The following is a 17,878-nucleotide window of genomic DNA, read 5'->3' on the forward strand; positions in this document are numbered from 1 at the left end:
CAGCCTAGTACAGAGCTTCTCAGCCACTGAAGCATGAGCAATTGGCAACCTCCAGAGTATGCCACAGCTATCTGCAAAAAGCGCAGAGGTACGTGAGGCCAAGTCAAAGCTTCTCATGACTTGCTGAACTCAGGAAAAAAAGTCCACATTTCGTAGTTCTTTTCATTTTCATTTTCTGAGAAGAGAGAAAAAAGAAGACAGAAGGAGATGACTGAAAGCTAAAAATAATGTAGTGTTTTCCCAGCATCACTTTTCCTTGTGCGTAGTTCCTGCAAATGCTGCAGGGAAGTTACGTGACTCTGAATGAGAAAGGAGGCAGGCTTCACATAGCCAAAAAGAGTCCCTGAAAACCTCTCTCTGTTTAGCCATGGTTATGGAAAAAAAAAAAAAACAAACAACAAACAACCACACACACAAAACAAACAAACAAAAAACAAAAAAAAAAAACAAAAAAAAAACCCAAAACAACAAACAACAAGCAACTTGAGAAATCCTACATTACGACAGTACCTCAACTACTGAGGCAAAACCCTAAGCGCATCCCTAGAACATTGTCTAAACCGAAACTAGGAAACAAAAACTCTGACTGTTAATTAAAAATATCTCCTAAAGTGCCTTACCCTTCACAAGACTATTTGGATATATGGAGGAGTAACAAGAACTATAGTCTTGCTCCTGACAGTAAAGAAGCTCCAGGGTAAACCTCAGGTACTTCTATTCGGTTTCCCTCTACGATGAGTAAAATATTTTTGGGTAAGAGTGCAACGAGTATGCAGGAATGTAAGAAGCTGTAAAAATTTGTCTGGTGTTGCAGGAGAAATTTCCTTTTATGCAGCAGAGTGACCTGTAACAGTGCAACATGCTAGTAAATCACACTCTACATTGTTCTCCAAGTTACTCTTTGTTTGTGCAGACCAACTTAATTATTTTAAAAGTCCTGGTGATGTGAAACAGAATATGACTTTATTACATTCTTCTACCACACGTAGATAACATAGATAGCAAATATAAGCAAATAGTCCTTTTCCAACAACAGAACAGATAAAAACACAGTTATGCCTTAGTTTTACTATTTTTAACAGGCTTTACTCTCCAGAAGGGCATTCTGGGACCATGTGACCATATAGACAACAGAATTCAACAAAGCCAAACAAATTATCTTTTACCATAAATAGAAGAAACATTTAGTTTAAGAAATTTTACTCTTTCCTAAAATTACAGCACTTGAGTAGCCACAGCTTCTGCTGCAAAACAGTGGCAACATTTAATGACCATAATCACTATTCTCACATGGCAAGTATTTCTTACATTTAAAACACTGGAAAAGGCAGTGGCATTAGAAATACCACTGCACTAGCTATTTGTATTAATGTTGAGTTTATATATGATGAACGATATCGATGTGACCTTTTGCTCAATCCAATTAAATTCCAGTTTTAAACTATACTAATTAGCATCTAGAATACTTTATACTGACAACATGCATTATTATAGTAGTAGTGTCTAATGTAGATTAAATCCTCAGATACTGTAAACTTTTAGGGCTCTACACTGGATCATTCTACCTACTAGAATGAGTTAAAAATAAAAATTAGTTCTAATAATTATCAAGTTATACAGAAGGGCTTATGCTTCTCAGCAGCATTATTCAATTTGTATGGAAGATGGAGATCTACCGAGAAAGAAACCTAGAAACTATAACGTGAAGCAGCAAAATATCTTCTGTTTTATGCACCAGTTCTGACAATCAAAAGCAGCAGATGAAAGCATTGCAAAGAAGAGAATCTGGTGACCTGTGTTTGATTCAAATCACAAGTGAAAAATAGCCTCAACTCAGTCCCCAGCTATTCAGCAGCAGGAGAAAAAAGAAATAGTGCTAGATGTGTCAGAGCAAAGGACATGGCACTGCAGAGCTGGGTGAAAAGACAGGTCTGACCAGTAACTGCTTGTCCTCTCCTTGCCTCAAGCTCCAGTTCTCTGCTCTCTGCTTTTCAGGAGCACTTATTTTGCTTTCATATTTAAAATAAAATAAGCAAGAGTAATAGCCTGAATTCAATGGTCATAAGGAAAAGAAGCTGATGCTTTGTTCTGCCTTCTTTCATCAGTTTGCATTTTTCAGTTCATCTGAGACATAAGACAGATCCAGAATTCCCCAGAGAGACACAGATAAAAGTACCAGTATCCAATCTGCCCTGCTTTCCTGTTGTCAGTTTAAATCAGCTTTGAGCTATTATTATAAACATGAGTGTGTACATGGCACAAGTGATAAGAAGATTTACTTGAAAAATCACTTTCCCATAACATAGCTCTGTTGGCTTTTATTGTTACCCTCTTGATTTCACTAAATAACAATCTCCTAAGTGAGAATTGTCTTTCCACAGTAAATGAATATGAGGCACTGTCCCATATTCATGCTTTACGTTTACCATCCTCTCCATAAAGGAAATTGTCTTTCATGGATCTGTGTGAATATTCCTATTTTCTCCCAGTGCTGAATGGCATTGGTTCAGGAAGAAAACTTGACCAATTAAACACAGAGTGAATAAGTACTTTTTTTCCTCTGTCACTCAACTTCTACTACCTCTTAGGTACACGGGGTGCCCTGCAATGTAAGGGGTGAGCTGTGGGAGGAGCAAAAGGAGATCTGAGCTTCATGACTGTCACTGACAAACTTATGACTATAATTCCAAGCACTGCTTTGAAAATCTAGCCCTAATTAGTGGCAGTGCTTCAGCTACAGCCCTCACTGTCTTAATAGAATTATCCAGCTCTTGAATGCAATGTATTCCACTTATCCTGTTAGCCCATTAAGCCACTGCACTGGCACCAAATTATTTTTCTATCAGGTGATTGCAAATCACACGCAGCCAGTTTCTCCATTAGCAGAGCCTAACTCCCTGATGGCTTCCCTGCAGTTGCCTTGTGTCCCCAAAGTATTGTGAGCCCACACATGTATAGCCTTCCCTCTCAGTTGTGGTCAGTCCTGTTCCAGCCTTGTAATGTAATGCCTTCTCAATGCTATTCCCTAATTAAGGGGAGAATTTGCTTTTCTGGAAATCTAGCAATTGCCTTCTGAAAGCAGACAGCTCTTCTTGCAGCAGTGCTTACTGATTATTTCTTTTATTTCCAGGATACTGATGTTTTTCATTTGAAAAACTTCTCTCCTGGAAGCCTTTAAAGAAGTTAGGAAGCAATCAAGCAGGTAAACTATTTTCCTCTCCTCTCCTCTCCTCTCCTCTCTTCTCCTCTCTTCTCCTCTCCTCCTCTCCTCTCCTCTTTTTTTTTTTTTTTTTTTTTCTTCCATTTAAATTGCTACAAATCCTTTCAGCAGATTCTAGATAACGAACCCTGGAAGTTAAACTAAGTTACAGGACAATGTTGCTGTTTAGTCCTATCATTATTAATGTAAAGTACTCTAGAAGACTCTAGAAGGCAATTATCAAAATGTTTATGCCAAAAGGACATGCCTGTTTCCAAACAGGCATGAATATACTTCATACTTTCCATGTGAGAAGAAAGCTGTTCTAACATAACAAGAAGCTAGAAGAGGGATGTTATGAGCAACCACTTTCAATTAAAACAAAATCAAGGACTGAGGCAACAAATCAGAACCTTTCACAGAGTCCAGTATCTTTTTCTTCCTAAATTTTATTAGATTCCCCTTTTTCATTGTTTCAGCAGTTCTGCCTAAAAAATGTCAGCTATCCTTTGGCAGCAGAGGAAAAGCTTTGATTAGAAACTTTGATCTTCCTACACTCTTTGAAATTCCATTTAAATAAATTCTTAGATTTTCAGATATTTGGACTGTTGTATGAGCATGTGAGATAGGGTTTAATATGTGCTTTCTGGGTTGAACTCTGGATTACATCTAAAAGACAGTAATTTTTTCATGGTATGTAGCAAACTTCTTGAGATGAGCTTTCTGCAACATAAATCACCAAGCACCCATTTTGGTTCTCTGTGCTATCTGACATTAGAAGGCCTTTAAGCACTAACAAGTCTCTCAGCGAGTTTATAGCAGTCCAAAGAATGTCAGTAGTTTACACCCTAATGTGAAAAGTGTACTTTTACAGAAACAAAGGGCTCTTTCCCACTGTCCTTACATCTGGTCAAGTTAGCTGGAAAGAAGGTTCCTTGAAATTGCTAAATAACTTGGTGCTCCCAAGAGCTACCATTATCCAAAACCAAACCAAAACAACAAAAAAAAAAAAACAAACAAAAAACTAAGAAAATTTGGGTTTAAGATCAGATTAACATCAAGCAGCAGCCTAATGCACAACAGGATCATGCCTGTAAACTTAACAGGTCTGTACACAGAGTATTAATGTGCTTAAGCACTCTTACAGCAAATAACTGCATTTAACATCCTCCGAAGAACAGCTAAGACAGCCTCTACAACACTGGGAACTTCATCATTTATAAGCAAAACAAGACCAGTAAGCACTGTTTCAATCCCATAATTCAGCAAAAAAATTGCGCCTTTAACTGTAGAAATTTCAAGAAAATATTCTATTTGTACTGAGAACTAAAAAAATGCCACTAACACCTTTCCTTTTTGAATGAAGGAACAAGGAGGGTGATGAAAATGTAGGCATAGATGGTGGAAATACCCTAAAATACAATGCATCCATGATGTCTTTGCAAGTTAGAGTGCAGTTTGTTTCTTCAAGGCAAGCTTTAGAAACTTGCTGCTCTTCTGATGTAGTTTGACTGGGACAACAAAATAGAAGAGTAATGTTCACGTGTGTCAGAGACACCTATATCATTCAGTTGAGCTGTAGTTGAGGGGACTCTGGTCAATCATCCTTCAAGCCATAAAAAAGCAGCAATGCAGTGAATGCAGTGGACAATGCCCATTCTTCTGAATGAATGCCCCAAATAGCAATTCACTGTGAATACCATTATTTTCATAATTGAATTACAGATTTTTTACTTTCAGCCTTGGATACTACTTTAGGCAAAACAGAAGTGACTACAGAGATTTAATAAGAAGTATCTTTCCTACTTCAAATGTCCCTCAATCTTGCTGAATTACTAATAAAACATTTGCACCCCATAGAGCACTTTTTTTTTTTTCTTTTACTCATGATGGTACAGAAAGAATAAAGCTTAAAAGAAAAAAAATAAATCTCATTCTTTTACAGTATCTACAGTTTCTTACTTAATGTAATCTCATTCAAGCTCAGTGTTTTGGGTGATGCATCTGACTCAGTGGAAAGTGTCTATAATGTTTCAGTAAACTCATGGTCTTCTCTTACCTTGTCATGGTTTTGCAATTTTGTAATTTTGCTATCAGTATTCCACATCATAACATCATGTTAAGCATAGATAATTTTGACGAATCTGCTGCTCACAAAAGAAGACTGAATGTCCCAGGGAACACCACGGTCAGTCATATGACCAGGACTATATAATCTCACTTCCGTGCTGAACTCGCTCTCTTGGACCTTGCCAGCCAGGGGAGAGCCGTGTGGGAGCGTTCCAGCTGTTTCACCTAGAGTTACAGTAGGCCTCTCGGTTTCGGGACTCACTCTCTCTCATTTTACTTGATTCGTTAGCCTTAATTCCAATTATATTTGTATTATATTGTGTTATTCTGTATTCCGATATAGTATTTAGTAAATAAGTGTGCCTCCTTAGATCGTTGCCGCTGTATTTATTTTCTTTTCCCCTTTTCCCTGTCATCATTTCCCTGGTGTCAGTTTTGATGGAGATCAGTGCAGAATTTGTCTCAAACACTTCAGTCAATCCTGGGAAATTACTCCAGTAGACCAAGGCAATGCAGAGGTTTGTACCTGTTCTGATTTCTGCTGGCAGAGAGTTAATTTTCTTCATAGTAGCTGTTCTGGCGCTGTGTGATTTAGGATGGAAATAACTGGCTCTCTTACAGGTTTCAGCTTCTCATGCTGCCCTGTCAGCAAAGGAACTAGGAATGCACAAGGAGTAGGAGGGGATAGAACCAGGACAGATGACCTAACCTGGCCAAAGGGATATTCCATACCATACGGCATCATGCTGATCTATAAAACTGGGGGGAAGGTGGCTAAGGGAGCTACCATTGCTTAGAGACTGGCTGGGCATTGGATAGTGGTGGACTGTGTGATGGTGAGCACTGTATATTACTTGCTTTCTTTGTTCTCATCCTTTTCTTTTTTCTTCTTCTTCTTTTCTTGTTTTCTTTTTTTTGTTTTGTTTTGTTTTGTTTTTTAAAATTATTATTTTTTATTTATTTTTTAATTCTTTTTCTTTCTTATTAACTCATTCTTACCTTTCATGTTTTGTAATTCTTGTTATTAGTATTCCACATCATAACATCACGTGGAGCACAGAGAAGAACTACACATCCCAGAGGACCTCACGGTCAGAGAGGAAAATACATCATGGAAGTGACGCTGGCACTCTTTCTCTCACTGCCTGGCAGCGGGTGTGGGTGTACTTCCAAGCCGTGGCACCTTCAGTTTCAAAGTAGTCTTCTTGGTCTTTGGAAAACTCTCTCTCTCTTACTTTACTTGATTTATCAGCCTCAATTTCAATTAGATTGTATTATACTGTGTTATCTTGTATTCCGATATCATAGTAAGATAAGTTTTCCTTCTTAAATAATAGCCACTGCTCTGTTCATTTCCTTGAGCCCAGCTCCTATCTCCCTACCCCTTTCCCTTTTCAATTCCCACTTTTGGGGGCTGGGGCACCCACGGGCATACTGCCCCTCTCTAACAGACATAGATCAATCTAGATAACTCTATGACATTACCTCAATCCACAAATTATCGTTCCCAGTCTGACTACAGGTGTGTGTGCAAGCAGCTGCCTATTGCTCAGCAGCCCAACAGGTTAAACCACAACACCACATGCTACATACAGCCATATTCATAGTCCTAGTCCCCATCCAGTGGTAAGGAGCAGTACTCATATATGGATGAGATATGGCTCCCACCTTCTCAAATACTGTCCACTAGAGTAGTTGAAAGAATCAAACAAGATACATGGTTCTTTTGTCTCCCATCTTGGGGCAGCCTGTGCTGCCAGTCTAGAGTAAAACACAAAAGGTGATGGTTGAATATGGTGCCAATATCCTTTATTCAAAAAGTGCTAAAAGCCACTGACTTATGGCTTTTATGCCTGTTATCAACTGGCTGTCTGAGAGGCAGTGAAGTGTTCCTATAGTTTGTCAGGGCCAGGGCACAGCATACTTTTCAGGTGGCCCAGATCTCCTAATCTAGAAGGCAAAAGCAGTCAGCAAAACTGTGACAGAAGTAAACCAGAAAAGGAAAGAAAAATGCCAAAAGGAGAAAAGTGAAAAGGCAAGACTCTATAAAGAGTAGAAAAGAAAGAGTAATGGAGAATGCTAAGAGGAAACAAAGCAATTTCTGAAATTCTAGATCAAAAAACATTCTTTCCCCTCTTTCAGAAGAATTACAAACAAACAAACAAACAACAACAAAAACCAACCAACCACATAAACAAAAACCAACCAACCAACAACAACAACAAAGAAAACCCACCCCAAAACAGCAACAGACCCAAACAACACAAAAGATCAACAGTGATCAGCACAGCTTTGTTAGAATTCAAATCTGACAGCAGCAATTTTCAGACTTTCTTACTGGCTGGGAGAGCTTAGATCCTTTAGGTAAAAAGAAGAGAAATAAATAGGCTTCTAAAGAAAGCAGAGTTTTCTTACAACTAGTGGCGCCACCAGACATATCCAGTACTAACCTTTTGTATCCCTGTAAAACACTGAACAATAGAAAATTCAAAACTGGGGAAAGCAAAATTTTTTTTCATTGCAAGGTCTAATTAAAGAGCAAAATTTATTGCTGCATGGACACAGAAAGGCCAAGAATTTAACGAGACAAAAAAAAGGGTTATGGATGGCTATCAGGAACACCCATAATTACTATACTAAGTGGCAAGAAAGATTTAAACAGGATGCTAAACCATGACCTAAGAAACTGCTCACTACGTCTCACTTGTTCCATTCCATGGAACTTTTTGTTGGTGTAGATTTGACTTGCATCTTTACACACCGAAGTGTGTTACCCAGTGATACACACCAAAGTGCAGGTGATGAGCCCAAAATTATTTTCCTGCTGCAACAACTTTCAGTCACCAAGAACCCCACTTGCAACATGAACTTCTTCCAACAGCTAGCCCCCATGTCTATCCAATGCACACCTAGAATGGACAGCTGTTGAACACATCATGGCCAGTAAAGCTATGATGTGGACAAGAGGTCCTGGAAACATAATGGCATACAGCAAACCAAAACACAACTCTTTCTGTTCTATACCTGATCAATGCGTATTGCAGACATACCCGAATTGGCCTAGAGGGTCTCATGCCCATGTATTGCAGGATTCTTGTAACTTACAAGGCCCTGGGTGTTGGATGTTGGAGAATACTCAACTTTGTAGCATTCCCGTTCCATCTTTCCCTCATTTTAAACTCTAAAAGATTAAAGCATACCAAAGTCAACAACCTTATACTGTGTTTATAAGGCATGCATGTCATGGATTGAGAAAAACACTATGACTGCAAAACAGCACAGATGTGATTACACTAGTATAGTGTGCTGCATAGACACTGACCTTTTCATAATTTAGTAAAGTACAGAACGAAGTAATATGACGTGCAGACAATTACTATGGCTATCCTGTGACCATAAGAAAAGATACTGGAAAGTAAGTGGTGAGGAGACTCCAGACACATGAACCCATTAACTAAGCAATGGCTTGTGTAATGACCTTCTTGGTGCTGCTGAAATAAAATCACTCCAGTTCCCCAACCGTAAAGCTTTTAATTTCTTTACTACAGCTCTGTGCTGTACTGTAAGTCTGCTAATTAAACCACTCTATGTCCACATTTAGAAGTTCATACAGGATCAGATACTCAGTAAGGTTGAAGTTTACCCAAGTTGCTTTTTTTTTATTATTATTATTTTATATGCTGTGGCCAGTGATACCCAGGGATGGCTCACAAGCTCCACAATCAGCGCTACTTAATTATGGTCCACAAGAGTGCAAGAAGTTGACAATGTTTTAATGGCAGACAAGCAAGTAGTGTCTTTAACCCTGCCTTCTGTTCTGCCCTTGCCTTCCTCCACATTCCTGCACAACCTCACATTCAGAGTAGCACAGTAGGAAAAAGCTCAATAAATGAAATATTCATCTTGCTTAATAATTTAACAGATATTAGCTCTCTCAAGCAAGCTCTTCCCTGTTTAAATCCAGGGCAGTGCCTGAAGTGCAAAATAAAACAGATTTTAAAGTTACCAGGTGCACAAGGATGGTACCACAAGGTACCCCTGCAACTTCCACTTCTGATCACTCAGTTATACTTCAGTGCACAGCACAGGGCAGGCACCTGAACTGCCTTGTTGGCACACAGTGTTTGATACTCTGAAGAATTCTTGGAGATACTCATGCTATATGTAAACGATTTAGTGCAGAAAAAGCACCACAGGGTATCTTGGGCTCATTTCTTTCAAAATCTTTCTGATTTCTGGCACCAAAGTTGTGTTTGTTTCTTGTGTTTGACAATCTTTCACTGCAGTGATCCAATACACTATGCCTCATCTTTCATATGAAGAGATCAGGAAATTAGAAAGAATACAAAATTTTAAATATATAAATGTGCTCGCAAGCAGATATTCTTCCTGCCTCAGAACAAAAGGTCAAACTTTCATGTTGTGATTTACAGGTTACTGCTCAGGAAATTAATGCTGATGATCGCAAATAATATTATTGTTTGTTCTTCCTCTGCTCAGTTTGTCCTTGTTAAGCAATAAAACCTGAGCACATACCTCTCTTGTGAGTGGTGTCAGTCTATGTTAACATACATTAGTGATAATAATGGTTTGAACCACACTGAGCTGAAGAAGTAGATATCAAGATAAAAGGAAAAAAGCCACAAGGCACACAGAACTGCATCACTTATCACTTGTGTAGCTATTGACATATCTGAAATGTGTCCTAATTCAAATACAGTTTGAAGTGACTGTACTTGCTTATTCTATTCTGTTTCAAAAGACTGCTAATTTGGAAGAAAAAATCCTAAACTTTTCCTGTAATAGCAATGAAATTTCAGCATTTGCTCCACACCTTTAATGAATCAGGACCATAAAAGCCAGTATTATTGAAAAGTACTCAGAAGAGGCCTCAGTGCAAATGAGTTTTCTTAATATCTAAAGAAAATCTCTTGACAGCCATTCCAATTTAAACTGTGAGTGAAGGAAATAAAAGGAAGAGAAAGGTTATTATTTATAAGGCAGTGACTATAGTTACACTGCAGTTAGAGACCAATTACACCCTGGTTACGCTTTCTGACTCCACTAATTCACATAAATGCTGCACTTGCTCCATGTCAGGGTAATTGCAGTGTAAATACAATTGTCTTTATGTAGTCAGATTCTGAAAAAGTGGCTGTGTTACTGAGGCGGCAATACAAAATAATTTGGATATGTCATTAACCTTCAAATCCTTTGAATCAGTGCTAATTAGGATATAGAAAATCATAACCAAAAATGTAATTACATTGAACTACAGGCTCAACTGTGCAACTATTAGAAGGCTGCTCACGTGATTAAGTATGCTAGAACATAACAGAATATTGCCAGATCAGGCTGTAAAACACTACCATGGTTTTATAATGAAATAAAACAGAAGGGAAAGAAAGAATTCATGACATTTTTCAACTGTAATAACTGTGTTGAGGGTTGTTCTCACACTAAAAATAACTCTATTTGTATCAAATGAATTCAAATTCTTCCTGGAAAATCTGTTCTCTAAACACCCATTAATGAGCAATTGCCTCATGTAAGGGCTAGCATATCATCTTGGTTTTCTGTGCCCTGGTACCCAATCCTTGAGTACAGATTTAGGTAGATACTACAATACGAAGTCTAGACAACAATAAACTGCAAATGAAAATCTTTCTGGACTGTTCCTAACCACCTCCTTGCACTCTGTAAGGGAAATGGTTGATCACAGCCTGAGTCTCTGATTAGCCACCTGAGGCAAGCAATGAGTCAGCTGTGGGAGCACAGATAAAGGTAATTCAGCTGTGCTCCTGGAAGGGGTGGAGCTTGGCTCCACATCTCCTAGATCTCATTTAAGGGCTGACTGCCACTAAGGTAGCATCTCTTTCTGGAGATTGCTCCTTTGTGGAGTTTTTGTGGTGAGCCTCAACATTGGCAAGCATCCATCTTGACTGAAAGCCTCAGCATTGGTGGATCTTTGCTTAGATATTCTCTGGCTATTTATTTATTCTGTAATTACAACTATACCCTTGTATTATTCCAACTATACACTCTTTTTTGCCATCAGCTCTTCAGAACCATTCAAGACAAGTATAAACTAAGTGTAAATAGGGCCATGTAATGTGAAAGTGCTAATATTTCCCGTATACACAGTAAAATCTTTCCCTGTTCCTTTCTAAAATGTACTACTACACTTTCAGTTACTTCTCATGAGCAATTACAGCTACTTAACTCCAGACACCATGAAACTGTGATGGAGTTGCTTCCCGTGTACTTACAGAAAAACAATGACACATACAGCTTCCTGTTAAATTGCTTAAGTAATTTTGCAGTAAATTTTATAGTTTCTTTAAATCCAAAGATTTATGTTCTCATGCTGTATTACATATTTAATGTCAGCCTACAACAGTGGCAAAGTATGAACATGTGAGGTGGGAGGAATGTGCTCAGCATTGCCAGAACTCTGAATACAAAGACATCAGAAGAAAACAAAAACGTGCAGATACTTTCAACAGATCAGAAGCATATGCAAATAACCTTCTTCCCACGGTTTATGGATGAGCTTTTTTCAGTATTATTCACCTTTAATCAATAGAATGTACTCTCTTACAGGAGCTGTTTCTTAGCTTATGTATTCTGTTAGACCCTCCTTTACAACAGAAAGAGACTACATTGGCAGAGAGCCCTTTGTTTTTCACTTCTGTAATCTACTCTGCCTTCCAAATGAGCAAGTATTGCCAGTTCCAATCATTCCTTCTGTTACTTTGCCTTTAATTTTTTGTTTCTGATTGACTCCATCTCCTTTACAGGAAATCAAGAGTTGTATACAGGAATATACTGAACAAAGTGCTACTCCTCACCTTGCATTCAAAGGCAGCTGCAACTGGGAGTACCTCTGGCTACTTCATAACTCAAGGTAATGAAAGAGGATTTTTTTGTTAATTCCTGACAAGTACTGAGTCACCTAACCAGACCCCAAACTTCCAGAAATGTTGCTCCTGGTCCCAGAAATGACACCACTCACACTTGTTAAAGACATACCTAGCTTTCATTCCTTGCTGATTAATCGCAAATAATTATGATTTGCAAACACAAGATCAGCAGCCTGATTTTGTGATTTCATAATCTTTTGTTTTGTTTATAAACTGTAACTGCTGAGCAGTGCAGTAGCCTCTATAAGTTGCTGATACCTCTCCTGTTTCTTAAAGTATTCTTAAACTCTCAAAATTGAACTGTTGGACTTATTAGATGTAATGAAGCTCCAGAAACAACTGATCTTAAAAATCACCTATCACAGAATAAGGCATTAAGTGAAAAACAACACACAGCTGGGATTTTAAATCCAGTCTTTGGAAAGAAGAGAAAGGTAGCTGCTCATACATGCACACTATTATAAAATCTCGGCTTGCAACACATCCATGAAAATAAGGCGGAACACTTCATAATCAATCACATCTTGGCAGCCCATGCTCTGACATGGCAGCACATATGCAGACATTTACAGCGCGAAGTCCTCAGGAATGATCAGCCACCAGCAAATGGCAACAGCTTATCAAGCAGTGATTCTTGCTGTGCGAAACCCAGCTGAGGCAGCATTTCCACATAAATACAACACAGAGGAGGTCTGTTCCAATTATTAGCTTCAATTTACAAAGCTTTCCCCATGATGCTAAGTGTATTTGATGAGAGCCATCATGATCTATGAGACAAAAATGGTGACATGAAAGCTCCAGAGATTTGATCAACTGTGATTATTTGCATCTAATACAGCTAGAGAGAGTTCCCAGTTTTGCGAAGACATTTGTCCTGAGGCTAAAACATTGATTCTTCACTTATTGTCTTTTAATTGTGATATCTCCAATTTATCTTTTTAGGTGATAAACTCTTAGAGGAAAAGATTGTCCTTTTCATTCAGTACACTGCTCTTGTGCCTGCCTTATTTTACACCAAAAGAGCTGTGCTCTGGTTAAATCATTTTCATTATCTCAGATTTCATTCCATAGCAAGATGTATCTTACCTATTGCTAGAATTAATTGCTGTAACTTGTTTTTCTACAACAATATCTGATGTAAAGATAAATTAAAGGTTGCGTTGTAAGTAACAGAAGAGAAGCAAATACAGAAACGTTCCAGATGCCATAAAAATGTTCTTTTCTACTAAGGAAGCTGTTTGGCTCACCCATACCACAGTAATGCTTACGCTTTACAAGTACAAACTAACATGTACAAACTTGCTTTATGGATTTCACTTGTCCAGGTTGTTCCTTTCTGCCATGATTACAGGTGCTCCATTTACTGCTATCACCCCCAGGCCTCTACATTGTCCTAAATTCACATTTAGCTTTCACTGTGTCCAAACTGGTCAAAGCATACAGCTCCTGGTTCCCAGATATTTAAGCTTGATGACTCATAAGTGATAAAATGTGACAGGACTTTTCACTGACAAATGAACTGCAGGGCATCCTAGTCAGCAGGCGAGCAGCTCAGATAACTGGGTTAGAGCGTAAGGAGATAAATTCAAATGGAGCAGAACATCCATAATACAAGATAGGTAAGATGCTACTCAGCCTAAAGCGCCGTTGGTGCTATACAAAGATACCCAGCTAATGGCGATTTTATTTTTTTCCCCTCCTTTGGAAGCAAGTTTCCTTTTAACTGTCTGTTAAATACTGCCTCAGCAGCATATGAACAAGAATGGCAACCACTTCTGGCCCCCAGCATAACTGTTTCCAACTTCTTTTGTCTTTTCAGCTGCAACTAAGCACAGACAGACAGTGTGGGATTTTTTGATGGTTTTATATCACGGTGTTAGGATCCTGATGGTTGTTCTGCCTGAAAGGCTCACTTGCAGTATTGGATGCACAGTGGGTGGCCACCCTGCCAGCTGCTGTCCGAATCATGGTAGGTGCCCTGAACCTGCAGCCTCAAACAGAACCTGCCTGGGTGGCTGCAGATGCAGATGAGTCTGTGCTAGCAGGGAAAGTGCTGTCCCCAGAAGGTCACCTGTTCCCACATGCTGCTTCTCTCAGGTCACCTGCTTCTGATCTTTTTCCCAAGCTATGCCAAATGAGGTTTGTTTTAGGCAAGCATACAAAGCCTTGTTCCCTCTGTCCCTCTAGTGAAAGCTGAGTTGCGGTGTGAATTTGTGATGCCATTACTACATTGGTAACACTTACCCCCTTCTAGGCAATGAGCTTTAAAAAATCCTTCTATGTGTCTATACCCACGGAAGGATCTCTATGAGATTTTCTCCCTGCAAACCTACTATTTCTGACAAAACTCTAAGGTCTCACAGTCACCAGTAAAACTCACACTGATTGCATAGGGTAAGTTTTCAGGCACAGACCAGAGGATTTCCTCTTTGAGCTGAAAATATGCATAAGAACCTGTTCCAGGATCTGGAGTCCCTGCTCTGCAGCTAGGCCATGCCAGCTTGAGGAGCAGGGCTTCGTCTGGTGATGTGAGAAATGCCATCCGTGGAATCCCAGGGCAGTGCTCAGAACCACTGGAGCAATGGAAACAACTGAGGGATGTGATGCATTCCATTTGATCACAGAGGGTCCCGAATGTCAGATCTCACTAGTGTAAGGAGCCTCAGGCCCTCAGACAAGCTATGTGCATGGCACTATGCAGTCAGCACTTAACTGATCATACTGAGGAACAGGAGAAACAAAGCAGTATATCACCCCGCTGCTCAGCCATGCTTAGCTTATCAATTCAAAAAAACAGAAGAGAATTAGCTGCCCCTCAGTATACTTTCCTGTGGAGTGACTGCAAAGGGATGGGGAGAGGCTCAGTTACAGGGATAAAGAAAGATGTGCTGTGCTCTCTAGCAGGTGGTGAATGAGCATAGTAAAGTACAAACCAGAAGAGCTGCTACTTCTTTAGGAAAAGAACTTTCTGATAATTTCCCCAAGCCATTATTTCAAAAAAGTGTGTTTTAAAACAGATAGGGCAGGTCATTTTGTGATTTCTTTAACCTTTGCTATTAGTGAAATCATAGCCAAAGGTGAGTGCCTATATGTGGTTGCACTTCTAAGTATAAACACCAGTATTTCAGCCCCAGTGTCAGCCTATGCAGAGGCACATGAAAGCCCAGAAAAAGGGTAGGGCTGAGCAAATCCTTTCTTTTCCTCATCTGTTCAGTTAGGATAACAGCATTTTTGAATGGTGTAGAATGCTGTCAAACTTTCAAATACTTTAGTAATGAGGGCTGCACATGCACTGCAAAGAGCCAGATGATGATAGTCATCTGATAGAGTCAGCTGGGACTGGAGACTGAAAGATCTTACTTAACTAAAAGCCTTCACACATGCAAGAATCAGCCCATTATTTTTCTCTACAGTCAGACCCGGCTTTTCAAATCTTGGCTTGAATTTTTCTCTTGTGCTCATAGAGCAGGGTCACCCAGGTTAACATTGCATAATCTTGGTTACTATTCCTTTCTTCTTTTTGTTTTTACTGCTTCATATTTGCCTTACAATGCACCAAATATTTATGTCATTCAGCAAACAATGGACAGAAAACAACAGAGAAACCAATGATGCATCTACAACACTGCTGGCCTCTCTGATCTGCAAAGACAACTGACAAAGACAGACAAGCCTGCAACCCAGAAAGACAAGAAAAATCGGAAAAAAACAACTCCCAAGGACAATGGTTTGACCTTCACATAGAAGATACTACTTAGCACTGCATTTTGTTTTTTCAGTCATACACAGAATACTTAGCTGAATACCATAACTACTGTTTCACTTTTCATTTGATCTCTGTGAAGTAACTGTGAAGTTACTAAACTGTAACCTTCTTTTAAACACAAAACCTCTTCAGCTGAAAGTGACTGTCTGTTTCATTTTATTTCACATTTATGAGCAAAGACCTCAACTGAAGAAGTTGGGGAGATTATGTATCTGCTTAGCACAAAGCGCGGGTTGTCTGACATTCTTCTATTGACTTAAACATACGGTCAATAGTTAATAAAGAAACATTAACTCTTCCACACTAAACCTGACAAATTAACTTACATGGTTCAAACTCAGGTCTGAGAAAAAGATGCGAATAATGAAAAATAAATATCCTAATCTCTCAGCCTACTGGTATTTACTGCTTTGATTGGCTGGCTGGGTTTCAGAGAGGACTTGGACTGAATCAGTGATATAGACGGTCCCCCATAAACTGATGGCAATCAGGAAATAAATGGCAAGATCTGAGTCAATAAAACACTACATGCTGCAGACTATAAAGTACTTTTCAGTATCCCATAAAATGAAGATGTCCAAATGCATCTCATGATGTTCCTCTGAACACAGCTGAAAAGAATTCCCCAGGATCCAGAAGTGGTGAATGGACTCATTCTGAGCATGTGAGAAAGGTGTACCAATACACAAATGCCTTTCATTACTGCCAGACACATCAACCGCTACTGAGCATCCAGTTTCCAGCTGTTGTTTGCATCAAAAGAAGGTAAACAACAAAAAGTCTCTACATGCATCAAGGGAGGAAAAACGTAATCCTTCCTAACCCAGATGCAATCAGTCAATATATAGCACATAAGACTTTTCGGCCTTTCTAGAGTTATCAGCTTGGGACCATTCCAAAAAAACCCACAACTCAACACCAAATAAATCCATACCAACAAACCAACAACAGAAAAAAACACCCCCAAAACTTCTAGAAGTTAAGCTTCAGGAATGTTCACTGAAACCTATGTACAACCATGTGTAAGACTGACCTTTCCTTAGCTCAACTTCCAGAGTAAGCAACATCAAGACTCAGTCTTCTCTAATGCTAGTTGGACTAGAATTCCTTAGTTTATTTAGGTCTCTTCAAAGATGAGCCTGGCAGGCAAAATCTGTCAACAAGGCCAGATAATCTCTGGCATTCAGCAAGTCTCTCTTCTAAAAAATTTCCACTCCCAAGGTCACTGAATTTTCAAAAACAAGACAAGGTATGTAGCTTCTTAGAGCCAAGTGAGATACAGAGCTTTGCTAAGCTCTAGCAAATCAAAATTTCTCTCAATGAAGCCTCAGCCTGTCAAAATGATCTTCAGTACTTTGATAGATCAGGGCTCAATGCTCACTTCTTGTCACTGATGCTGGCTCAGAGACAGTGCCATGAAAACATTCATGACATGGTTTTGTAAAATGCACCTAAGAAAACTGCAATTCTTTTCTCAGCATTTATTGTACTTAAAATCCAAGGATCCCTAATCGTTTAGAGATTTTAATCAAGTCTCACAGCACTCAGCAGACAGAAGATAACAAAAAGGGATACAGCTAGGACATGGGACTGACCCCAGATCACAGAGGTTATCTGTGACAGTTTGAGAGCAGAGTCTAAGTTCTTTTGGCTTGTAAATACATATCTAAACTGAAAGAATACTCATTCCTCTTAAGAAGCAAATATCATGTTTTATTTTCATACATTATTACACAAAGTTGGCAAAGAAAGCAAGGCACAGAACAGTGATAACAGGGAAAATAAACAGAAAAAAAAAAAAAAAAGGCTAGCATAACTTACGGGAGCTGCATTGTTTTTCACTGTGACGCTTGGAGTTGTGGCTCGTAGTGCCCCACTCACACCGTGATAGTATTTGAAGCATATCTTTGTTTCAGCTGA

The 17,878-nt window shown here is 39.1% G+C and overlaps 1 protein-coding gene across 13 annotated transcripts in view; it reads right to left on the reverse strand.

Moving 5' to 3' along the window:
* The window catches only part of HECW1 (HECT, C2 and WW domain containing E3 ubiquitin protein ligase 1), a 233,504-nt gene that overhangs the window by 95,592 nt on the left and 120,034 nt on the right, over positions 1-17,878 (reverse strand). For all 13 annotated transcript variants that reach the window (XM_072330283.1, XM_072330275.1, XM_072330282.1 and 10 more), the window contains one exon: positions 17,780-17,874. In XM_072330283.1, the coding sequence (XP_072186384.1) occupies positions 17,780-17,874 (95 nt within the window). The remainder of the gene's footprint in view (positions 1-17,779; positions 17,875-17,878) is intronic.

The sequence above is a fragment of the Excalfactoria chinensis genome, chromosome 2 (genome assembly GCF_039878825.1).
Source record: "Excalfactoria chinensis isolate bCotChi1 chromosome 2, bCotChi1.hap2, whole genome shotgun sequence".
Taxonomy (NCBI): Eukaryota; Metazoa; Chordata; class Aves; order Galliformes; family Phasianidae; genus Excalfactoria; species Excalfactoria chinensis.